Source organism: Manis pentadactyla, chromosome 11, assembly GCF_030020395.1.
Source record: "Manis pentadactyla isolate mManPen7 chromosome 11, mManPen7.hap1, whole genome shotgun sequence".
Taxonomy (NCBI): domain Eukaryota; kingdom Metazoa; phylum Chordata; class Mammalia; order Pholidota; family Manidae; genus Manis; species Manis pentadactyla.
The window spans coordinates 11,257,644-11,274,542 of record NC_080029.1 but is presented as its reverse complement, the minus strand read 5'-3'; the positions used below and the strand labels follow the sequence as shown (position 1 = coordinate 11,274,542).

Below are 16,899 nucleotides of genomic sequence, written 5' to 3'. Positions count from 1 at the left end.
CCTCCCCAACCTGCTGCCTGACACAGGGCTGGCCTCCAGAAGGCACTCAGTAGCCTCAGTGAACTCTGGGCCTGGTTCCTTCTGCAGAAGCTGTGCAGAGGGCCCCTGGTGGGAAAACCTGCAATGGTACCGTAGCCTGAGATTGCTCCACAAACACACTTCCTGCAGACCTCGTCAGCCCTGCTGGCTTCCGAGTTTCTCAAGGACAAGAACTTGACCAACATTCTTCTGTTTCTGGAGCCTCCAGGCAGTCCCCCTGCCCTGGGCAAAGAAGAGACACTGAGCAAAGAAGCCATGTCCCCCTGTGAACAGGCCTCAGAATTGGGCTCAGGAAAGCCCAATGGGTCGTGTCAGCCCCTTACCCTCCAAGCCACAGCCTCCCCACCCCTCTATGTCTGGGCTGCTAGCAAGATGAAGTGAGATGAGGTACCTGGAAGGACCTCATTAAAGCCAACTAATGTCACATACAGGGAGACGTACAGACGGTCCCCAGATCTTACACAGAAATGTTTCGTGAAGTCACGTGACTTTTCACCACCTCCTGCAATACAGGTTTAGCCACAGGAAAGAAAAAAGTGGGAAATCGAGGAATTGGAGAAGACACAGAAACGTGAACAAAGGAACTGGAGGCACTGTGGAGAACTAAAATAAATAAATAAAAACCACCCAACATTTCCAACCAATAACTTTATTTCTTTGCTTCCCCTCTGGAGTCCCTTCTGGGCACCCTGAAAAAGCCACAAAGAGAAGGTGTAAGGGAGATGCAAGGCTGTGCCAGGGTCAGGGCAAGTGGGAGGAGTAAAAGCAAACTCGAGCAGAGCTGTGCCCCTGTACAGAGGGAAAGACACAGGGGAGTGACAGAGTGACAGGTGCAAACAGTACCACTAAACAAGCCAAGTCAAATGCCCACCTGCTGAACAGTCAGAGAGCTGGCCTACCAAGGTGGCCTTATGCCTTCCTAAGGCATCCCAGTGGGATGGGGCTTCAACTACCTACCGCCATCAAGGGCAATGCCACCTCAGAGAACAAGACCTTACACTTGCTAAGGGCACAACTCAGCCTTGCAAGAAAAAGTGATTCCTGGTCAAAATGGCAGCAGCTGGACCCCTGTGAAGATAATGAGAGGGTTGGCCTTCCTGTCAGAGGAGCCCAAAGGAAGGGCTTGCTTTCTGTGTAGGTCTCAAGGTGACCAGGTTGAGACCATTCTAGAAAGTTAAATAAAAGGAAAAGAAGTCTGGAACCTGCTCCATCTCATGCCTGTTTCCCCATCTGTAAAACAAAGGGACTGCAGGAGATGCTCTCCAACATCCCTTCCTGCTCTAAGATCTTTACAAGGCCTGATATCCAACTAAACAACTCATCCCAGGCCATTCAGGTCTTCCTCTCTGGTGCTGACACTGCCCCAAACATTTGGAACAGAGCTTCAAGTCATTTTCAAACATCTCTGGACTTTTTCATTGGGGAAGTCACAGACAATCCATCATCCATTAGAACAGGAGTATTGCACCTCCAGATTGTGAATGTTGAAAACTTGAAAACATGACAATGTCCATCCACATTCCTTTTTGGGCCACTAAAATCACACTGGCGTTCACATGAAACACAACAAACAGCAATGGGCTCTGGCCACCCTCTCAAGGGTTGGGAGCATTTTACACCCAGTATAGAAATGTGGCCACCAGAGGGCGCTGCACTGAACGTAATAAAGGAGATAGGAAACAAAAACTTTTTAGTGTTTTCTTTTCCCTCTTAAGCTTAAGTGACAAAATATCTAAAGTTTCTCTAATGAAACGAGGTTCTAGAAGGAGCCAGATGCTTTCTGTCTTCTCTTTGAAGCTACTATATTAGCCAGAAGGCAACTAGTCTGAGAGCAACAATCCTTTCAGAGAAAGTGAAGCTCCTTTCTCCATTTCTCCCAGAATGGTTGACATCATAGCTTTCTCTGAAGCCCCCCAGCCACTTAAAAGCAGGGGGGAGATCCACGAGGAGGGAAAGGCATTCTGCAAGTCCATCATGAAGACCTAGGCACACATCTCAGATGGAATTGTTGTTTGAGAGCCTCCTAATTAACAAGCAAAACATACCAACCAGATGACAAGCCTCATGCTTTAGCTGCAGACACAGGATGACACAAATGCAGACAGACCTCAGGAAAGGGTGAGAGGTATTAACTGGGATTTCCCAAGTCACAGATGACTGTAGGGGGAGCTCCGGTGCCTAACACCAGAACTGGATTTCAAAAAACATGTCAAAGAGGCTTCTCCACACTTCTTGCGTGTCTATGGCACATTTTTCCACAAATGTGTGTATCTTCGGTGCAGTGTTCAAGGGCCCTTTTTTAATGTTCCAAAAGTCCTCAGAACCATTTTCAAAGCTCTAACTGGGAGTTCCTCCTGATTTCCTGGTGAATTCCCAGGCTGCTCAGCATGCCCTACTGACCATGAAAAGCTTGCTTTCTCCTGGGGAAACCAGCCTGAGAGAAGGCAGCCAACTCCCTGTCCCCAGGCCAATGGATGCAGAACCAAGAGTTGCTTTATACAAGGTGCGCCCCTCTGGCTATCAGGGGAAGATCCCTGCAGGGCTTGTGTGCAGCAAAGGGGCTACAGTCCCTTGGGGCACAGAGGTGTTGCTAAGACTGCCTCGGAAGGCCAGCTCAGACCTGCCATTAGATCTAAGCACCAAGACATAAGGAAACCCAATTGTTCAATTCTGCTAGATGATTAGGGGCCCAATAGGGACAAAAATGCAAATAGAACACATTTTCAACAATCAAATCTACCAAGTGGAGACACTGCATAACAAAAGGTTTGCACGAAGAGTTTGCAAAAGGGTTTTAGGGAGCCGGATTCTCCTGGGCTTTCAATGAGAACTGGACTTAACCGCTTTTCAGAGGCAAAACCACAACAGCAGAGCAAGGTGAGGGGTATCTGAGACGCTTCTGTAATGGACTAAGAATGTGATCTTATTCAAACACCCCGAGTCTCCACCATTGAGCATCAGCAAGGGGGAAGGGGGAGAGGGGGATGGGAGGGTGGGGAGGCAGAGGAAGGCCACTACACCACATGCATTTACCCAGCGCCTCCTCTGCACCAGCCACTCCCTAGCTGTGAGACCCCAGGCCAGGTACCCCACCTGTCTGCAGAGAGATTCCTAGACACGTGGCCCAGAATCACCACCCCAGCCAATACTGAAGGCTGGTGCAAGGCTCTAATGAGACAGCAAATCATCACATACATGCCAAGTATTGCCACTAGCTTCAAACAGGCTTAACGCAGTGACATGCAATGACAGCTTCAAGAACAGGACATGCCGGGCACGTAGTAGGCAGTCCGCAAACACACAAACCTTGGTGCCCTTCTCCATGAAGGAAAAGGGACGAAGAAGGAAAAACACTCCAGTCTAAAAGTCCAGCTCTGGCAGACAGCGTGGGCTCCCCGATTTCCCAGGCCCCTCTGCCGCCTGCAGAGCGTTCTCACCGCGCCCTGGGCAGCTGGAGGCTTCCCCAACGGGGTCACAGTACATCTGAAGTCCGTGCCACACCGCCCACTGTGGCCCCGCTTCCCTCGAACACAGCCTGCGGCCACCACAACCACCTGGCGACTGGGTCTCAGGGTCCACGCGCAGCGCTCCTTCCCGTTTTGCTCTAACCTCCCAAAAGAGCAACGGAGGCTGAGCCGAGCTCAGGCCGGGAGTCCCCGGGCGCCGGAGCCCCGTCCCTCCTTACCTGCACAGCTCGGCGAAGGCCTGGAAATTCAGCTTCTTGATTTTCTTCTCGCTCAGCCAGTAGCCAACTCGCTTCCCTTTCAGGAAGGTCTGCATCTTCCTCCTCGGGCGGGGAGCTCGGGTCCGGAGGAAATCGCCCACAGGCCGAGTCTGGCGGCCCGGCGCGCGCCGCAAGCGAGCGGGCACTCCTCCCGGCGGCGGGGACGCGGAACGGGGCTCCGGGCGCGCAGTCCTGTCGGAGGGGCGGGCCGGGGCGGGCGCCCGGGAGGAGGGAGCGGCGCTCAGCGCGGCATTCCACTGGCTGCCGCGCCGCCCACGCCCCCGCCGCCCGCGGGGCTCACCGGCGCGCAAGTTCGCGGGCGCGGGCCGGCGCCCGGCCCGGAGGCGAGGAGGGAGGCCCGACAGTGCCGGCGCCGCCCGGCCCGCCGCCCTCCAGCCGCTCCCGGCCGCGCAGCGCGCCCTCCTGCGGCGGCCGTGGAAGCCCGGCCCCCGCGCCCGGGCCCCGCCCCGCCTCCGGCCCCGCCCTGCCGCTGTCCCCGCGCCCAGCCCCGCGCGGCGCATGTGCCCTTCCCGGCGTGCCCGGACCCCAGCGGGCCGCACGCGGTGACCACGCCCCGCCGTCCTCACCCGCCGCCGCCGCCGCCGCCGCCACTTCCTCCTCGCCCTTGTCCTCGTGCGCAGCCCGGCCCGCTGTCGCCGCGCTGACCCGGCCGGCAGGTCCGTTGGACCCCGCCGGGGCGGAGGAGGCGCTGCCGCGCCGGCCGCCAGGGGGCAGCGCAGCCCGCCGCCTCTTAAAGGCGCCGCGCTGTCCCCGCCCAGTGGTTGGCCGCTTGTCTGTGTCGGGGCTCCGGCTGTGGAGCTCGGGGACGGAGGGCGCAGGACTGGATTTAGGGGGGCCATTGCCAAGTGGTTTTACTTTTCACAGGGACGAGAGGAGTTCTGTTTGGGGCATTTCTGTCTGTTCTTTGGGAATGATGGAAACACTTGAGTTTCATTCATCAAGAGCATCTGCCTCTGTACCCCCAGCAGTACTCACCCCCGCCCCTCTGCAAGGTAATTCATTGAAACTGCGGCGAGGGGCGGATACAGTCGATGAGATCAGCTGTCTTCCCTCCAGCAGTCAGACCCAGGCCCAGGATGGGGGACCCTGGGGTGAGGGCATGAATACCTAGGGCCCTTCTCAGGCTTAAGACGTCTCACACCCCAGGTCCCCTTCTCCCGAGGGGGCGGGCAGAACTAGAAGCATCAGGAATAAAGGTAGAACACTCCCAGAAGACCCTCTCCTTTCGGGGTACAAGTCAGCGGCAGCCTCAGAGCTCTTGATTCAGTAAACCCCACACTGCCCCAACCCTGTGGGGCAGAAGGGGAGCATCCTGCCTTCAAAGAACTACGGGTTTGCAGAAGTGGACATCTCTTCCCAGGCCCAGTAAGGAAAAACGAATAGGGGCAGGGGAACCTCAAAGTTTCAGGGGAGACATTTAAGCTGGCCTTGTAAAATAAGATTTCGGCAGACCTAAGAGGGGGAATGGCTTAAACTGAGGCAGGGAGAAGTGAAAAATCCAAGGTGACGGGGGTAACGGACTCTCCTTGACCAAACTTGAGCCCATTCCTTAAGGCCCAGTCCTACAGGCCTGCCTTCTTCCCCTAATCACAACCTCCCCTTACTCTTCTTCCCGCTGCTCTTCCAAGTTGCAACTAGGTGAGGTTTGTCCACACTGGGACTTGAGCCCCCTGTCTCCACCTATCTCCTATCCCTAGTCCCCACGTTCCCTATCTCCACCTCTCAGCTAGACCATACACTTGCTGTGTGACCTTGTAGACCACTTAGCCTCTGTGAGCCTCAGATTTTCCATCTTACCCTGCCTAATGATAGTGCTTCAAAGTGCAAAAGATCTAAAATGTACACTTTTATGGAGTGTGGTGGGCACAGAGAGAGGATGAGAATAAAGATGTTTCTTGTCATGGGAAGAATGGTATTTAGCTTCAGAAAGACCTGGCTCAGGGGTCCCAGCTTGGGCAAGTCACAGAAGTTGTGTCTCTGAGCTCCAGGTGGGGAAAGTCATGCTTGCCTTTAAGGATTGTGGTGGGATTAGAACAGAATGAGAGAAACTAGGCCTCAGCAGGCCTTCAGGAATGGTGCTTGTTACTATTGCATCCAAGGAGGCCCAGTTAAGTCCAACCCCTGCCCCACCCTACCCCCGGACTTCACAAACCCCTGCAGCTGTCAGGAATTACGTCCACAGTGGTCATAGCTCTCTACAAACTCTCAAAGGCTCTGTGACCCGCCCCAAAAGTTAAGAGTCACTGATTACTCCAACTTCCTTTCTTGCCAATGAAGAAAAGGGCCTAAAGAGGAAAGGGATGTGCCCAAGGTCACAGAGCAAGTTAAGTGGAAAAGCTGGGACCAGCATCCCAGGACTCACTGTACTTTGGAAGGTGGAAGGGATGAGAGAGGAAGGATAGTTTCTGAGGAGTGGTACCCCTGCCAGGGTAGAGCAGAATCATCCCACGTACCTGTGGAACTGGGGACCCACCCAACACTTCTCTTGAACCCTGGGCGGGCACTGGCCTCAAGGCTCCTTTCCATTGAGAATGGGAAATTCTATCTTTGTCTCTCTGTTTTAAGATCTTGCTCATCCCACGGGGAGCTCTAGGGCTAGAACCACCCTTCAGAGCTGTCCGGCTTTGACCAAGGCAGTGGACCTTTTCTTCTACCCCAACTCTGCCCAGTCCACCAGTCTTGGGATGTGGGCTGACCCCAGTGGGGTTGGGGGAGGGCAATGACTTTGGGCCAAAAACTTCTCAGATTCACTACTTCCTCCATTTCTTTGAGTTCCACAAAGTCCATCAACCTTCCCCACTTGCCCGTCTGTTCTCCATTTCAGCCAGAACAGTCTTTAGAATATAAACCAGATGAAGCTTAATTAGCTTCCCACAATACTTGGGATAAAGCCAAAACTCCTTGACCAGGACAAGGCCTCCCAGCCCCATCACCCACTTCATTCCTCTTACCCTTCCTCCACCATCCTGATCTCTTGTGGTCTTTAGGCCTTTTTCTGGAATGTTCTTCCCTCTGCTTATTAATTCCTCTACCAGTTCTCAGCCTAGAGGTCCCTCCCTGGCATGTCAGCCATATGAGTCTCTGTGCCTTTGATGGCAATGCTAATCATGCTTGGACTATTACTTGGGCATTTGACTAATGTTTGTCCCACCACTAGACTATAAGCCCCTCAAGGGCAGGGACCACATTTTTCTCTGTGTACCATTGTACCCTCTACACAAGGTGATAGTGCCTGAGAGTCTAGGCTCTGTTTGGATTCTGATGAAGCCAAACTGCCTCTAACAGTGGCCTGCAAGCATAAGTGCTCAGTTAAAGTGACTGAGTAAATGAATGTTAGATAATGTCTGATGTGAGAGGGGCACAGGTGGGGAAACTCCAGAACAGGAACCTGGACACATCTACATTCCCTCTGGGAGCAGATGTACCATTAAGGGATTAAATGGGCTATTGTGTGCCCCTGGCCAGGGGCCACCTGGCAGGAGATTCTATAGCTAAGAGAGGAACTGCTGTAGAGGGAGGGCCTTAGGGAGGAAGGACACTGCCACCTGCCACTGGGAAGCCTTCTTAACCCCAGTCCTTCTCCTGGGGAAGAAAGAGACTCTGAGGGGCTTATAAGGTAGTGCTTGGGCATCAGACCTAGGGTTTGGCTGATAGAGCTGTATGACCTTGAACAATCTTCTTAACCTCTCTGAGCCTTGCTTGCCTCATCTGAGTATCATAAGACTGTCCATTAGTAGAAGACTGGTTAAGTAAATCATGGTATACACATTCTGCGACAAGTTTGGCACAAGTAATTAAAGGTGGTAGTTGACGATGCAGCAGGAAGGCATGACCATTTATTTTCTGTGTGACTTTGGGCAAGTGAATCAATCTGAACCTCAGTTTTATAATCTATTAAATACAAATGGCTATCAAGCCTAGGTCATAAGATCGTTGAGAAGTTTAAATGAGTGTCAGTGCTTCAAGGACTGTAAATTTGTACAGGCACTAAATCAGTGAAGGACCATATCAGACACGCCTCCTGTTAGCCACCGCTGTGCTGTTGTCATCCCATGATCCATACAGTGGACCCCTGCAGCCATTAAATTAATCAAACATGGTAACATCTGTTCATTCTTTCACTCACTAAGTACTTATTAAGCACCTACTCTGCGTCAGGTGCTATTCTAGGCACTATGGTTATGACAGTGGTGAGAACTGCTAAACCCCTGTCCTCGGGGAGTTTGTATTCTCAGGGTGGACATAGAATGGCCAAAAAAATGGACAAAAAATAAGTAAATCATGTAGTACGTTAGTAATGCATGATATAAAAAATTAAGCTTACTACAGGAGACAAGAAGTGGTGGGTTGTGATTGGAATTGAGTGATCAAGGTGAACCCCACTGGAAAGTGACAAGGGTGTGACAAAGGTGAGAAAGCAAGCTGTGCAGATGTCTGGAGTAAGAGTTCTCAGGTAGAGGAACAGCAAATGCCCAGAGATAGGCTCCGGCCTGGTGTCAACAAGGGACAGTCAGGAAGCCTCCAGACATTCTGGCTGGAGCAGAATGGGCAAAGGAGGGACTAGAAGGAGGTAAGTCCAGAGAGAGAATGGCCAGGTTGTGGAGGGCTCCCAGGCCACTGCAAGGATGTTGCCTTTTACTCCAAGCGAGACAGAATTCCTCGGAGGAGTATAGGACGTTGTCTAGTTTTACCAGGACCACTCTGCATGTGTAGGAGAGAGCAGGTGGAGGAGGAGGGATGGAGTAGAGGGGCCAGTTAGGATTCTATCGCAGTCATCTAGGAAGGAAATGATGGTGGTTGAGACCCAGGCGGCAGCTGTGAAGGTGAGAAGTGCTCAGATTCTGGACACAGCCTGAGGCAGAGTCAGTGGGATGTGCTGGTGCAGGGGGACACAGGTATGAGGGCAAGAGAGAAAACGTGCACAGCTGAGGCTGGCAGCCTGAGCAGCCAGACAAATGGAGTTGCCAGCAACTGCAATGGGGAAGAAGGCAAGAGGTTGGGCGGGCACGGCAGGAGTTCTGTTTTGGATGGTTTACGATTGAGACATGTCTGCCATCTGAGTAGAGATATCAAGTAGGAAATTTGATAAAAGAACCTGGAGTTCAGGGGCATGACTCAGACTAGAGATAGGAAATCAGGAGTTGTCAGTATAGAGGTAGTATTTAAAGCCATGAGACCGATGAGATCACCAAGGGTGTGAGGGTAGTTAGAGAAAAGTTCAAGGATGGGGCCCAGGGGCACCATGTTCAGAGGTCAGGGAGGAGTAAAAGCAGCAGCAAATGAGCTGAAGATATGGAAGGAAAACCAGGAGTTACTAGCCCTGGAGGCCGTGTGAGGGAAGTGTTCCAGAGTGGGGGAAGGGGCCACTAGCTGGCAGAGTATGGGGCAGACTGACAGGTGGCCTTGGTTCGACAGCAGGGAGCTCATTGGTACCTTCAGGAGAGCGAATATGGAAGTCTCACGGAGTCTCTCAAGCCAAGTGGAATTCAGTATGGATGGTAGGCTGCCACTGAGTTAAAAAAGTGTGACTACGTATCCATATATATGTTTGTGTGCACAGAGAATGTCTTGTTTCTGAAAAGACACACAAGAAACCATTAACAGCAGCTGCCTTTGGGGAGAGGACCTGGGAAAGGAGGTTCCTGCAGTGAAAGGAGCCTCATATTTCATTGCATGTTTGTAAGGTGGTTAAATAATTTTTGTCAAACACGTATTACTTTTTCAATTAAAAAAAAAAAGGAAAAGCACATGGCTATTATGAAACAAGAAAATATATGAAGTGCTGGCACACAACAGAAGTCCAGTAACTGTCTGTTTCCTGCTGAAACAGTGGTTTGTAGGGAGGGAAACTCCCAAGGCATGCCTGTGGGTTGGCTTGTCCAACCTGCAGATGAATCCAAATGTTTTTCCAGGTTGCATCTTTTTAAAATAACATTTTCCAATGGAACCAAATAAGCACGATCATACTTTAAAACCTTAAAACCAATTCCTCATTGTCATCTAAAACTTGAAACGTATTTAAATACCCCTAAGTTTCCTTTGTAACTGGTTTGTCCAAACTGGGATCCAAACTGAGGCCTTGCTCGCCTTTGGCTGTGAAGTCTCCAGCACCTCGGACACTGACAGGTTCTCCCTTGAAAGACGCTGGGCTGATTGGCTTGCAGAGGGGCCAGCCTTCTAGATTTGTCTGGTTGCTTCTTCGTGGTGCCATTTAGGATGCTCCTCTATCCCTATATTTCTTGAAAATTGGAAGTTAGATCTGAAGTCTCGATTAGAATCAAATTAAAAGCTTTTGGCTGAAATACATAGTCAATGGTGCTAAGTATACTTAAGGTCTGGTTGTGCTAAGATTTTTACATATGTATCCACCCCCATAACCACAGCCCAAAGCAAGACAGAGAACGTTCCTAGGTCCCCAGCTGGTTCCCTCTCCTGCCCCCTCCCAGATAATGGCCCCCACACAAAGGAAACCTCGATTCCAACTTTATCACACTATCAGTCTTGCCTGCTTGGGTATTTCATACAACTGGAATCTTTTACTCAGTATTATCTGTGAGATCCATATGCGTTGTTGTAAATAACAAGGTTTTTCCCCATTATTGTCTATGTCATTGGGTAACTACACCCTTATTTTGTTGTCCATTCCCTTGCTGATAGACCTCCTTTGGTTTTAACACCAGTTGATGTTGTCTGAATCCATGCTTTCCTCAGAGGTTGCAAAATTGATTAGACTCTAAAGACAGCTGTCATCCCTAGAAAAAGTGAGGTAAGAGAGATTTAAACTGTCATGGCAAGTCTAGTGGGAGGGAGATGATTCAACTCAAGAGAGGTTCATATAGAGTATATACAGCTACCACGCCCCGAGCCTGGTTTTCAAAGAACTCTTCAATACGTTGCATTAAGGGCTTCTACAGCCATCCTGCAATGAAGGGAGTATGCTCCCCATTATACCGCATGAGGATACTGACAGGTGAGATGCCCAGCTGCAGTTCCCACAGTGACAGCAGAGGGGGACCTGACTCCTCATCTGGGCTTTTCCTGCCATTCTGTTACTGTGGGAAGAGGCAAAGAGGGGTTGAGGACAGGAACCGTCTTCTCAAGACCTCCAGAGGAAAGAAGGAAGGAAATGCTCAGAGAAACAAGGCAGTGCAATCGAGTTTCCAAACCCATCTCACTGCAGCAACTCACCCTTCAAACAATCCCATAAACCAAGGCAGAGGGAGAGGGCCAGCAGCATAGCTCTGCCTGCAACCTGACCAAGGTCAGCTCTAGGGACTGCAAGGCCAGAGCCTCCTGGGGCAATACTAGCTCTCTGCTCAACCTTTATATCCATACCCAAAGCCGAAGTGGTGAAAAAGCAGTGACCATGCCTGTGCATGGGGGTTTATCTCCATAACAGCGCCCTTCTAGGGTACCTGTTCTCCTTCCAAGGCCTGGGAAAGGTCCCTCTCAGTCATTAATTCCCTCCATGCCAAACATTTAGTGATATTCCATTAATCCTCTGTGGCACTTAGAAAACATAGCTATTGACTAACTATATAAAGAAATGCCAGCCACAGCCCACCCCTGGCAGCTCCATGAGCCTCAGTGACGTCCACACTCTGGGGTCATGGGTAAAGAGGCCCCTGGTGGCCTCTCAGGTCCTAAATTGCTTTTCCTGGCACAGTCCTGCCCTCTGGGCTCTGCCAGAGAACTGCAGGGGGACCTCACTTTAGAAGAACCCTAGATTAAAAAAGGAAAAAAAAACTAAGCTCACGGCACATGGGCCTCAATGGTTCATGCCTTCTCAGCACACCTCCCCTGCCTTGGGTCTAAAATAGGATTTCATCTACATCAGTGTGTCTCAAACACCACTTTCAAGTACATGTGGATTGCAGAACACACATGAAACAAGACTGCTTCTCCAGCTTAAATGAGCACGTGGGGCAAGATGCTAATGGAATCTTGTTAGAGTGCATGCTTGATTCAGTGGGCCTGGCACAGGGCCTGAGACCCTGCATTCCTGGCAAGCGTTGCTGCTCCTGCTGGTCCATGGGCCGCTGGGAGCAGCAAGATACTAGAAAGTGTGATAAAACACAGACTTAGTGGTTCCCTGGCTGCATGTTACAATCACTGAAGAGCCTTTAAAGACAAATACCTCTTTCTGCACCCCACCCAAGACCACCGGATCAGAATTACTGGTGGGGAGGGAGGGAGAGTCACACTCAATAATGGAGAGTGGCATGTCACATGCATGCGAGGTGATAAAGTACAGTGAGATGAGGAGTACAAGTTTTAAAATCCTCTGCTCCTGAGATTGATATAAAGAAATGCAGGAAATAAAAGAGTCTTCTCTAAGATCTTTGGGTACATGTATATATTTGGGGATAGACATTACATTACACCAACATATGGGGAGAAAGGAATCATAAAAATTTATCATCATTATTATTTATAGTCAGGTACCCAATATTTTTTACAGTTTAAAAAAATAATAGTTACCATGCATGCGTTTATAAGGCTTTTACAGTGTACATGCAACAACACATAAAGCTCTCACAATGGCCCCGTGCAGGGCCCCCAGATGTTCCCTCCCCTTTTACACCTGAGGAAATGGGCTGAGAGGTTAAAGAACTCCCCAAAGTCAGGGTAAGTGACGGGTGAGGCTGGAGCTGCATTTGGGACTGGCTGACCCCCAGCCCATGCTGTACCCCAGGAATCAACAAACTACAGCCAAGCCGAGTCCTACCCCGCACTGGTAGGTACAGCCTGTCAGCTAAGAAGGGTTCTTTCATTTTTAAATGGATGGGAGAAAAAAAATCCAAGGAAGAAAAAGAATTCACGATATGGAAATTATACAAAATTCAGATTTCAGTGCCCACAAATCAACTGTTATGGGCACAGGCCACACCCACTCTTTCAGTCCCGTCTCCAGCTGCCTTCAGCCGCAGCTGCAGCCTTGAGTAATTGGGAGGAGGCCCTACGGCCCGAGCGCCTAAAATGTTTACCTCTGGCCCTTTCCCTTTCCAGAAAAAGTTTGCTGACCCCTGCTCTAAATGGTTATACTGTTTATTAGTGCTCTACTTTCCTTTTTTTTTAAGGCTTAAATGAGTACTGCTTTTACCCCCAAACTCTGCTAAATTCGAACATGTATAAAGTTGCTTTTACAGAGTCATTTAACAAGAAACTAGTTGGTTGCTTGTCCAGGATTTCTGGTGGATCAGCTGCAGTCCATGAATGGAAACGTACTGTATTCAGATGTGTGAAGCCATAAACACATTGACAACAAAAGGAGGACTTACCTTTCTCATATATCTGTATGTGCCAACTGTTAGTCCTCCTTGAGGCTATGCCAGGCCTGCAAAAGGCAAGCAGCTAAGAAAATCAAAATGACAAAGTAAAGGCAAGGTGTCCCCTGAGCTGTCGCCACACATTTATAGAACATATGAAGTATCCATTAGGACACAGCTGTTGAGGCCAATTACAAGCTTTGGGAGTTAGAGGAAAGAGACACAGTCTTTGGCCTCAAGAAGTGGGAAAATCTAGTGGAAAATCAGATTGGTATGTACAGAGCTGTAAGGGATCATGAGGAGAGGTTATCCTGGAAGGCCTCCTGGAGGAGGTGAGTCTAGAATGGTAGATGCTATGTAAAAGTGCTACAGCTGTAAGCAGGCTTTGGGTTTCCCAACTCTGTATACCAACTGCCCAGCTGCAGGCCTGTGCCTGGCACCTAAGAGACACTTATTAAATATTATTCTTAATTCACTGGAAGGGAGGGAGGGAAGGTGAGAGAATTACAATGTAGGCCTCTGTGAGATGACCTTGGGTAAATTCTGGATTCTGCCAGGCTAGCTGGGAAGAAAGGAAGGATTCTAAAAGACTTTTCAATTTTGTTTTGTAATAATAAAAAAGCATTTTTTGGATGCATTTTCGCTAAAGCATTTTTGGAAAAAAGACACTGGGAGGGAAAATTACCTAACAATTTCTTCCTATGTCTTTCCTATAAATAGGTGACAAATTTTTATTTGTATATCCTGCGTTTTCCCCTTTTATGAAGTATCCTCTATGTTGGAACAGCCTTAATAGTTGTTCATTTTAATGACTGCCTAATGGCCTGGTGATCAGGCCATCAACTCACCGGACTAGTCCTCTTATATTGGATACCAAGATTCTCTGGTTTCTGGTCTTTTTGTGAAGAAGAAGCAATTCACTTAAGTACAGCATTGCCATGTAGGTGTTAGAAATTGTTATTATAGATATTTGGCCTCCTGGATATCTGTATCCCTTAAACTTACTCATGATTTTGTCCTTGGAAATGACTCCTCAGAGGGGAATAATAGGGTCAAACTTCAGTAACAAAAAGCTAAAGATATTTCCCAAAGGCTGGAACTGACTTCTACTTCTGGGAGTCTTTTAAAATACTGATACTGTCTTGCCAATGGGTTTCAGCCCTGAGCAAGTTTGCTATGGATTCAATGTGACCAAAGAAAATGACAGCAAAACGTTCTTGGGGTAAAAGGGTTATACCCAACGTTATTCTCACAGTGGCAGGTCAGTCACTAAAATCCCATTCACTCAGAGCAAGTCTGCATGCAGCAGGCCAATGTTTGCCTCTGGGCCCCTCTGTCCACACAGCCGTCCTCCGGGCCTCTGCACAGTCATCCCGCACAGCCGTCCTCTGGGCCTCTGTCCTCAGCGCTGCCACCACTCCAGCCTCTGCTCTGCTCCCCTGCAGCCTTGCAGCCCTACCACCGTGTTGTGCCCAGAGCACTGGGCAAAGCTCTTTTTATAGAGTCAACAGCCATGTATTGCCCACAGGTATGCAGTCAGCTAGTCAACCAGGGCCAGGTGAGAATCCTGGCCCCAGGAACTCTCACTTTATCCACAGATACCTACTCAGCAGCGGTATTTTAGTGACAGTGGCTTTTAGTGCAAAGGGGCTGGGTTTTCATATGTAAATAACGTCATGCACTGAGGCCCCGAATTAACAGCACCAAGTCCTTTGATAGGTGCTTACTCCCTTTAAAGACACCTGTTAGCCATATTTACCATACTTAACATGCAGTCCCCAAGTTTGCCAGATTAAGCAAATAAAAATATGGGGGCCCAGTTCAATTCGTATCTCCAGTATGAACTGGATAAATTTTTAAAAGTGTATGTGTAATGTGTATCACACAACCCATTTGGGATATACTTATACTTAAAAATTATTCAGTGTTTATAGGAGATTCCAATTTAACTGGGTCTTCTCTATTTTATCTGGCAACCGTTCCCCTGACAAGCCCCATCCAGCCGTTGAAGCCACCTTGGTGTGGATGTGACCTTTATCTGCCACCTGGGGTTGGTCCCTCCTCCTCTCCTGGGAGGGAGACTATCGATGTTGGTTGGATGCCAAGAGTATAATTGCTGGTGCCATATTTGGAAAGCTGGGCATGGCCTAGAGGAACTGGGTTTGTTTGTTTTATTGGGTAAAGATTTTGCCAGCTTACATTAGTGGGTAAATGTTTGTTTTCGTTTGGGAGAACCAGAAATAACCAAGCAGCCCAGGGCCCAGGAGGGCTGGTGGAGTAGGTCGGAGCAGCTTTTCCCACGTGGTCCCTGAGGAAAGCCCCTCAGAATTTTCCAAGCCCCAGGGAAGAGAAAGAGCATCTCAGCAGACAGTGGGGGCCAGTGTGGGAGTTCCAGGTGAAAGGGATGTCAGAGACCATCACCCCACCTGTTGGTGTGGGTGCTTGCAGAAGGCCTGCCGACAGCTCTCTGGCCAAGTTTCCTGACTGGCCTCTGCTCACCCACTGAGTGCTCCTCACCACCCTGACTTCCAGAAAACTCTCTGTCTTTTGTGCCAAATCCCCAACTCCCTCAGGGTAGACTCAGAAGGTTTTGCTGTCTAACCTAAGTCTGAGGTCACTCTGAGGAGGCCTTCTCTTCTGACCTCTGCACTGTGAACACTGACCTCTGTCTTGGACCCTGACCATTGGTCAGGAGTGCCAGGCCTCACTGGGACATGTGGAAACCTGCCCAACTCTTCTGCCTTCTGCTCGCCCTTCAGAGAGGAGAAGATAGTCACTCCACCCTTACCCACCGCCGGTCTTCCATCCCCAGGCCAGAAGAGCTCCCTTTCCTCCAGCTGGGAGCACCTCTCTGAGCCTGCACCAGGCCCACCTGGGCCCATCTGGCTGCCTTAAGGCAGAGTCTAATCCTCTTTTCTTGAAGTAGACAGCGATATATCTATTTATGTGGTCTTGGTTTAAATTAGCTTTTTTGACTGATTCTGCCCCTTCACTTCATAGGTAAGGAGGCTAAGGCTAAGTGGCCTGCTTAATGTCACGCAGTAAGTTGGTGGCAGAACAACACCTTGAGCCCAGGTCTCTGACCCCTAAGCCAGTCTTCTACTGTAACACACTGTCCTACACAGGGCATGTCAGGGGAGTATGTAGTGCGGTGGCCCTGTGTGTGCACAGTGGGGGCTGGTATCCAAAAGCCTGGCCTTGTGTTTGGTTGGGTGCATGACACTGACAACGATTCCCAGCCCCTCCACTGAGCTCTAGTTTCCCCATTAGCAAGATGGGGGAAATGACAGCACCTCACTCAAGGGATTTCCTTGATTTAAGATTGCTTAAAATACAATTTGAGCAAAGAAAGGGATGGTGCTAGTTGCCCTGGTCAAAAATATCAATGTTGTACAAAGTTGAGTTACATGTAAGGCAACTTTGACTCCCAAATATTGTATCCTCTTCTAGATGATTTTGCACACACTGTAATATAGAGTTCTAGGGACCAAAACTGAGTGGACACCACTCTTACCCATTCCCTCACTGAGTGCCCGCATGTGCTGGGCACTGTACAAGGTACTGGGGATGCATCAAAGAGAGGAACAAAGTCCTGCCCTTCTGCAGCTCATGTTCTAGTCTCAGAAACAGGCAATACACAAATAAAAAATGTAGACTACAAGGTCAGGGAGAGGTGGGTGCTAAGAAAAATAAACCACGGGCACCACTGTTTCTTGCCCTGGACAGTAGCACCGCCTAGTGGACATTTTGGAAATTTCTGGGGTTGTCCCATTCACTGAGGCACACCCCGCGTTTAGCTGGCCTGTATCAGGGACATCAGATGTCCTATGATGAGCAATACAGATA

General features: G+C 49.7%; 1 protein-coding gene across 3 annotated transcripts in view; it reads right to left on the bottom strand.

The window, feature by feature from the left end:
- The window catches only part of ITPK1 (inositol-tetrakisphosphate 1-kinase), a 158,953-nt gene extending 154,795 nt beyond the window's left edge, over positions 1-4,158 (bottom strand). Inside the window, exon 1 of one of the 3 annotated variants that reach the window (XM_057488194.1) lies at positions 3,725-4,158. Coding sequence is in view for 2 of the 3 variants with exons in the window: in XM_057488193.1 (XP_057344176.1) it covers positions 3,725-3,819 (95 nt within the window). In the remaining variant the exon portion in view is untranslated. The remainder of the gene's footprint in view (positions 1-3,724) is intronic. The other 2 variants (XM_057488193.1, XM_036882087.2) reach the window with 2 other exon arrangements.
- Between the last annotated feature and the right edge of the window lie 12,741 nt (positions 4,159-16,899).